This window comes from Nycticebus coucang, chromosome 8 (assembly GCF_027406575.1).
Source record: "Nycticebus coucang isolate mNycCou1 chromosome 8, mNycCou1.pri, whole genome shotgun sequence".
Classification (NCBI taxonomy): Eukaryota; Metazoa; Chordata; class Mammalia; order Primates; family Lorisidae; genus Nycticebus; species Nycticebus coucang.
This window is the reverse complement of record NC_069787.1, coordinates 93,332,302-93,340,509: the sequence shown is the minus strand read 5'-3', so window position 1 is coordinate 93,340,509 and position 8,208 is coordinate 93,332,302. Positions and strand designations below refer to the sequence as shown.

The 8,208-nt window shown below is 43.9% G+C and overlaps 1 protein-coding gene across 1 annotated transcript; it reads right to left on the bottom strand.

Moving 5' to 3' along the window:
* Nucleotides 1-334: 334 nt before the first annotated feature.
* Nucleotides 335-6,788, bottom strand: FBXW12 (F-box and WD repeat domain containing 12). The gene is made up of 9 exons (XM_053598840.1): nt 6,699-6,788; nt 6,081-6,118; nt 5,737-5,897; nt 4,984-5,099; nt 3,650-3,859; nt 2,388-2,546; nt 1,231-1,441; nt 590-765; nt 335-511 (listed from the first exon to the last, which is right to left on the bottom strand). Exons 1-9 carry the CDS (start codon nt 6,786-6,788, stop codon nt 335-337), a joined length of 1,338 nt encoding a protein of 445 aa, XP_053454815.1.
* Between the last annotated feature and the right edge of the window lie 1,420 nt (nt 6,789-8,208).

Genomic DNA, 8,208 nt, shown 5'->3' with positions numbered 1-8,208 from the left:
CTCAAGGAAAATAACTTAAAGGCAAGCAATCTGGAGAAAAAATTAGCAGAGTGTAAACAAAGGCAGCTCATTAAAGAAGCAACCCAAATGACAAAACGAACTCAACAGTGGTACAGACCTTCAAGTAAAGACAGGATATTGAGTACATAATCTTCCATACACTGCTCAGGGGAACAGAAATTGAGGGCCATTTTGGAAAGTCTTTTGACATCTATTGTAAGAGTTGTGATTCCTAAGAACAATGAATTCTCTTTTTAGGCACAAGCTAGTCATAGCTATCCTCATCGAATTATGGGATAAACCTATTTGCCCTTTCTTCATTTTAACGTGGACATCACAAACTATCAGGGAAGTTTAGGGTACGAAGCAGGGCTTCCTTGTACTGCGGCTCCTCGTGCTGCTTGTGTGCCAGGTGACAGCAGCTCTTGAGGTATGGATAGCGGCCTTCCTCCTCCCACATGTATAAATGCAAAGAGTCATCCATGGACACGGTGACAACATGAAGAGAATCCTTCAGAGGATATCCAGAGTGAGTGGCCAGAAAGCCCAAGTCAGATCAAAAGTGTGGGAGCAGAGGGATCACACATACCACCCATAAGCTGATGTTGTTCTGGTGGTTCTCAAACTGTTGCAGCAGGAGGCCACTGATGGTGAAGAGGAACAAGGATGGCCCACTCTCGCAGACAATCAGATTTTCAGGACTGACTCCCATCCACAGAGAAAGACCCATATTAACTGGCAACAGGAAGCTTCCAATCAGCTGTGCTGTTTCATACAAAACACATATGTGTACATACACAGACACACAGGTGAATATGGGATCACTGAATCAGAACAATATCCTTGCACCAAATGTAAAAATATACTCCCTACTTCCTTGGGGCTTTAGTACTGTGAGGAAAATGACCATCACTGACCATGGTAACAAGTGTCAAGACACAGGACAGAAGGCTATGGATGAGAAATAGTAGCTTGGCATTGAGGGAAGGCCTTTGGTGGGGAGGGGCATTGGAACCCAGATCCTGAAACATGATGGAAATCTCAACCTGTCTGCCCAATTGAGCAGGGTAGCATGTCGAGGCAAGTATGCGTATTAGCATCAAATAGCTGCAGGCTCACCCTCAGTTAAAGAGATTTCCAGCTCCTTCGCACAAATCTACCTATTTACATTAGTGTGCATGCATGTGTGGTAGGAATAAAAGCACGTGTGTCTAATGTGGCGCAGCCTACCCTGGATGTCTGTTTGGCCCCCAGTCTTCTCCATTGTTAGATCAAAGGTGGCAAATCCCATCCTTCTGGTAGTGCTTTTTTGGAACATCAGCGTTATCCTACTTTCCTTCCTTGGAGTCCAACAGGCTCTGCAGCACGATGAAAATGAGAGAGAGCAAGACAGAGGGGTGCTGCCTTCTGATGGTCTCAGTAAGCTCTCTGTGAAAAATACCTAAAGAGAGAGGATTGCCCTGTCATTAAGTGAAGGGGGAAGTGATAGTGTCTGGGTGTAGGAGTGACTCCAGAAAATCCTCCTCGAATGTCCCCATCTTGTGGCCAAAGCCCGATTCTGTATCTCAGGAAGGGCTGAGTGGCTGCTGCGTGTCACTCCAACATAGAGAGAACTCACTGTCTTTCCATCCTCCCTGTCATATTCGCAGATAGAATGGAGTCCCTAAAGCATGGCAAGAGGTTACAAAACCATCTGCCGTATTGAACCCCTGACCAAGTTGAGGTTGACTCTTTTGAGGAACTAGTCAAAGACTGTTTTGCTCTTCTCACCTCTGGTCTTAACATTTGGTGCCCAGTCTATAGCTGCCGTGTTATAAATGGCCTGGTCAAAGGCCGAAGGCTTCCTCAGAGTGAAAGCAGCTCATGGATATTTACTTCTGGGCTGCTCTGTACTTTCCAGCTAAGGCAGATAGAAGTAAAGCAAGGAAAACAAAAGTGAACAAGATTATCAAAGATCCCAATTTCTTGCCTGGACCTGGTGACACATACCTGTTGTCCCAGCTACTTGGGAGGCTGAGGCAGGAAGATCACTTGAGCCCATGAGTTTGAGGTTGCAGTGAGCTCTGATGACACCACTGCACTCTACTCAGGGTCACAGAGCGAGACTCAGTCTCAAAAAAAAAAATCCTACTTTTGTGATACCTCTCTCAACCTCCTCCATCTCTTTGACGGATTCAGATTTCATGAACAAGTTTTCATCAATAAATATTTGCCATGGCAAAGCATTGCTTCCTGACTATAGGGTGCACCCCTGTGATATGGTCTTAGGGAGGGAAGAGCAGTATGCCTGGTCCTCATGGCTCTGCAGTTTCTCTAAATTTTTAACCTGACCTTCCTAATGCTTGACCCTCCCATCTGGCAGGTGAAGCACACGGAGCCGTACATACCTTTGGCAGTATATGTTGATGTGTCCTACATGCAAAGACCCATTTCTTGTCAGGGGAGCAATGCAGAAGATTCATACTGTATTGAAATGCATTAACGTGGGAAATATTCGTTAAATCAGGCACTGTAAATGCGTAGATGTCACCTTCAGAATTACCAACCTGAAACCAAAGCATCCCTGCCATATCAATACAAAGAAACGTGAAACCCTGACGTACCCAGGAGGCAGCGCTGTCTGAAGCAAGAGATGCCACCGTTTCCTCACTAACCCAATGAAGACCACAACCTCTGAGCAGCCTTCCTCACAAATTGCTGGGATGATCCCATAGAATAAAACTTTCTAAGCCCAAAAGCATTCTTAGAAGATAGTTATTCATTAGCATATTTACACTATATATTTTCTCAATGTCTCCCCAAATCTATATATCCCTCTGCTGTCACCGTTCAAGTTCACGGACTATACAATAATACACATTTGAAAGAAGAGACATATATACATATATAGAATAATTCAATAAGTGTTTTTTTTTTTTTGGTAGAGACAGAGTCTCACTGTACCACCCTCGGTAGAGTGCGTGGCTTCACACGGCTCACAGCAACCTCCAACTCTTGGGCTTACGCGATTCTCTTGCCTCAGCCTCCCGAGCAGCTGGGACTACAGGCGCCCGCCACAGCGCCCGGCTATTTTTTTGTTGCAGTTTGGCCGGGGCTGGGTTTGAACCCGCCACCCTCGGCATATGGGGCTGGTGCCCTACTCACTGAGCCACAGGCGCCACCCTGTTTTTTTTTTTTTTTTTTTTGTAGAGACAGAGTCTCACTTTATGGCCCTCGGTAGAGTGCCGTGGCCTCACACAGCTCACAGCAACCTCCAACTCCTGGGCTCAAGCGATTCTCCTGCCTCAGCCTCCCGAGTAGCTGGGACTACAGGCGCCCGCCACAACGCCCGGCTATTTTTTGGTTGCAGTTTGGCCGGGGCCGGGCTTGAACCCGCCACCCCGACTGAGCCACAGGCGCCGCCCCTGTTTTTTTTTTTTAAAGAATGGCTGAGGAAATGCACTTGAGTTAGGCTAAAGGCCAAGGTGGTACAGAGATTTGTATGGCAACGTTCACTGGCATATTGCGACTAATTCTCAGAATATGTGGAAAGGATGACTCCAAGAAGACAGATAGCAGATAGAGATACGACAGAAATGAGAATGCAACACTTGGCAAGGCAGCAGACATTTGGATTTGCGGACCCCTTCCAGATTCAGGGCTCACTTACCATTATGAATGGGTTATCCTTTGAGAAACAGGTTTCCAAGGAAACACAGACCCCAGGGATGGCAACATCAGCCAGAGCATCCCTATCCTGACAATTCCATACTTTTATAGTTCCCCCAAAGTCTGTAGTGATTGCAAGATGCATCTGAGGGATTGTAGCTAGATGATTCATTTTGAACAGCTGGACTGGGCTTGACCAGATCATAATACCCTGGAAAACAAGAGTAACGCTATCTGTGTTCAAGGAACTCTTCGCACTACGATGTTTTCTTTCTTCCCATGTTTATTCCGAAGCCTCTTCAAAATCAGATCCACTTCTTGCTTCTGGGAAAATGTTATGAAAATTCTAAACATCTCAATTATTTGCAGAGAGTGAACATGAAAACAGGAACTATGCAATGTACTCATCAAAGACAGGAACTTGCTACCTAACAGGTATAAAGAATGACCAGACTTCCTGGGTTCAAATCAGTTCTGCCTCTTGCTAACAAAGCAACATTCAGCAAGTTACTTGTTATCATGGCTTCTTGGCTTAGTATAGGGCTGTTGTTACATTTCACAACACAAGAAACGTACTTAGAATTCTGCCTAGGACGCAGCAGGAGCTCAAAAGGTATTACCTATCATGAAAATTGTTATTCCATCATCAATTTTATATATTGAAAACAAGACAGAATAGTTTCCCTTCTAGACTTTTCTTCAGCCTTTAAAAAATATGTGAATTATATCAAAGGATAAAAACATAAATGTAAAGTTTAATAAATTATTATAATACCAATGTACCACTTCTAAGCCCTCCCAAAGTTCCCCTGCACTTGCTCTCTTTAATAACCCCTCCATCCTTCTCAAATGTAATCACTATTTGATTCCCTAACACTATTAACAGGTTGCCTGTGTAGTGATATCTATTGCCATGTAGAGATTTTGTGGCCTAAAACAAAAAGCTTTTGTAATCTCAAAATTTCTGTTGGTCAAAATTCTAGCACAGCTTGACAGAGTAATTCTGGCTCTGGGGCTCTTAGGTTAAAATCAAGTTTCACTTTCAAGATGACTCACTCATATGACTGGTAAGTTTCAGTGTTGGCTTTGGTAGACAATAAGTCTTAGTGTAAGCATATATATATAGAAACACATTAAAAAGCGAATTCTCTGTGTCTGTGATTTAAACGAAAAAGTCACAAATTACAAGTTAGAAAACTTGATTTGAAACTTTGTTTCTGTTACCGTTTCCGAGTATCATTTTTCTCTGAGCACTGGTTATGCATAGGTAACAGGGTGGATGCGGGTAGGCATTACTTTTGGTACTCATTTTTGGTACTCATTGGCCAGACTCACCTCTTGCACGTCCCAGGCATAAAGTACGTGCCTGGAAGTTATAGTACAAATAATTGACTTCTCTTGTCCATCTCTTCTGAGTTTCTTTCCTGAGAGATAAGCCAATTCTTCGAAGACTCCTAGCAGGAAACACAGACAATACTTAGCCCCTAGTTGAGGGAGGATCAAACCAAATAAAGATAATTTTAAGTTTTCCTGTACTTTCTTAGGAGAAGATGGAAATTGGGCTTCAAAGTTAGCCAAACATGGGTTCCCTTTGAAGTTTGGTCATTTGAGATAATATTGGCCAGCTTGTTTTTTCCTCTAATTAATCTTAGTTTCTATAGATAGAAAATAGATATTAAAAAAATCTCTCCAGAAAATTATTCTAAGTTTTAAGAGTTATCAGGAATAAAGTGATCAGTAAAGTCTCTATTATTTAAGAATTCCCCACTAATTTTTTTCTCAGATTTTATTCTCGAAGGGATGGAAAATCTTTGGGAAAAAAGAATCACAGGGCTTGATTTTATTTTATGTTGTGAAAAGATCACTTGGTTTCTTCATTCATTCATTCATCGGGAATCAGAGAGGAAGCAATGGCAGAGGGGAGGGATTAGTCACATGGCTGTCACAGCAACCCTGTCCTATAACATTTTAGTTTCTTTTTCTCTTCACTGAATGAGAACACGGAGCTGTATCTAGGAAAGATAAAACTGAGTGGATTTCTGAGAGCAACAAGTTTACTGTATTCCTCTAGGGCACAGGTCCCCATACCAAAGTTCCCACTGGCTTCTTTGTAGATAAAGTCATCAGGTTGTGCCAACGCCATCCGACGTTCCTTCTTTATTTGGTGGAGGAAAGCCTGCTTCCATGTCTGTGTGCCCAGGCACTTACAGGTGAAGTCCCAGAAGTTCCATCTCTTCAGACACAGTTTTCTGTAAACAGTCACAATCCCATCAGGTTGTCCTTAGTTCACCTCCCCAAAGCCACAGCTTCATCTCATGATCCCCACTCAGCCTAACCATGCTGCATGCCTCCCACAGCATAGGCCTAGCTGAAGTGTAGGTGTGCAGTCGGATGCCTCCTCTCTCCTCCCCACCTGCCCTTCCCCTACTCACCTCCACAGATGTTCACTCTCTGCAATACTATTCCAAAACTAAGGGAGAGAAAGAGATGAGCAGGCAATCAGTCCCAAGTGTGGGTACCTCCTCTGCTATCATTTGTTCTGGGAGCTGGGCCCATGTGAGTTGATTAGACAGGATCCGAGATATCAAAGAACTCCTAGTCTGGGGAGACAGGGAATGGTAATGGCAGAGGCCTGTTACTGCCAATATGGGCACTCAGTATACCAGTGAGAGTTCAGAGAAAGAAGCGTTGACTTCCTAAGGCTTGAAATGGGAGCCTCAAGGTCCGTTTAGTCAGAACAACTCCTGTATATCAGCTGGTCCTCACAGTAAACAGTGCTAACTCCCAGTTGTTCAGTGTACCTCTCTGCTATTCTGGAATTAGTGCACAAACTGATCAAGAGAAATGACTGAGCCCCAGGGACACTAGGATAACAGTGCTGAATGAGTGGGTCTGAACAAGGTAAATTTAAGGAAAGAAGGAAGGTCGTGTGGGTATGACTTCAGGGTAGCCAAGATACCAGGGCTGAAGGTGAAAGGTAGAAGGGGTCTTGACACAGCAGAGAGGTGTGGACAATTCAGACAAAACAGCAGAGGCTGTGGAGACTTTACCTTGTTCACTTGAGAAACCTGTAGCAAGCTGGATGCACCCAGAAAGGAGAAGATATGCCTCACCACCTCTTCAGGTAAGTGAGTCTCCATTTTACATGGCTGAAGCCCACAACCAATCTCTTCTCCTCTCTAGGTTGCTCGGAATTTAAAGGGTTGGCCAAAGTCTTGAGCACGTGTAAGGACTTCCACCCACGGCTCATCTGGCTCTGATAGAAACAAGCTGCAGGTGTGCAGACTCCCCACATAGCTTCCAATTTGGCCTCTTCCCTGGGGTCAGATCCAAATTACCGGAGTAAGAAATCTGCTTGCCACGTTTATGTGTCTACCTTGGGACATTAAATCTGGTCAGCAGGGCCCATCTCTCAGTGCCAGCACACCCTCTGAGTTTCTACGTTTGAGCATTTAACTTTCCAGCAGAAGGGGAAGAAAATGGATCAGACAGGCTTCCTATAGTGGTCTCTCCTACATCTCAGCCTTCTCTGAGATGGCTCTTCCATGCAGCGCCTTCCCCCGTGCCACAGCATTTTCCTATAGTTATGAATCTCTCCCAAACTTGACAACTCATTTAAGTGTTTTCTATAGATGGTATTATGGGACTGAATGTTTCTGTCCTCCAAAAACTTATGTTGAAATTCTAACCTCCAAGGTTCATACTCGGCCCCAGCCAAAAACTGCAAAAAAAAACAAAGAAAAGAAAAAGAAAAAGAAATTCTAACCTCCAATGTGATTGGAGGTGGGGTCTTTGAGAGGTAATTAGGTAAGAAAGGTGAATTTTCATAGTGGGATTAGTGCTCTTAAAAAAGAGGTCCCAGGGGCGGTGCCTGTGGCTCAAAGGAGTAGGGTACCGGCCCCATATACCGGAGGTGGAGGGTTCAAACCCGGCCCGGTCAAAAACTGCAAAAAAAAAAAAAAAAACAAGAGGCCCCACGGAGCTCTTCCAGCCATCTTTCTGTCATGAGGACATAGGAAATTGGCAGTCTGCAACCTGGAAGAAGGCCCTCAACGGACCCAGACTATGCCGGCAACCTGATCTTGGACTTCTGGAATCCAGAACTATGAGAAATAAATTTTTGTTGTCTACAAGTCACCCCGGTTATGGTACTTTCTCTAGCAGCCTGAACTGACTAAGACGGGCCCCTTTGTGAGTCTCTGTGGTGATGACTTCTTTAAACTGTTGCCTCGGCCTGACCCACAATAGTGATTCTCAGAAGCAGCATTTTGTTTGACCATGTTATCTGCTCCATCAACCAAAAGCAGATTGGGATGTTTAGTGCCAATTAAATGTCCTCTGTCTCAGAATTTGGAATGGAAAACACTTTACATTAATAGGTCCATGAAATCTAAACCTTCTATGGTGAGCCCATAATTTTTATTTTGTTAAATCAGATCCATAGGAAATTTGGTTTGAAGAAAATGGGATTTAAAGAGAGAGAAACTTTCATAAAGAAAAAACATGCTTCATTTAGGATAATGGTCTCCATTTCCATCTTTGCTGCAAAAGACATTATTT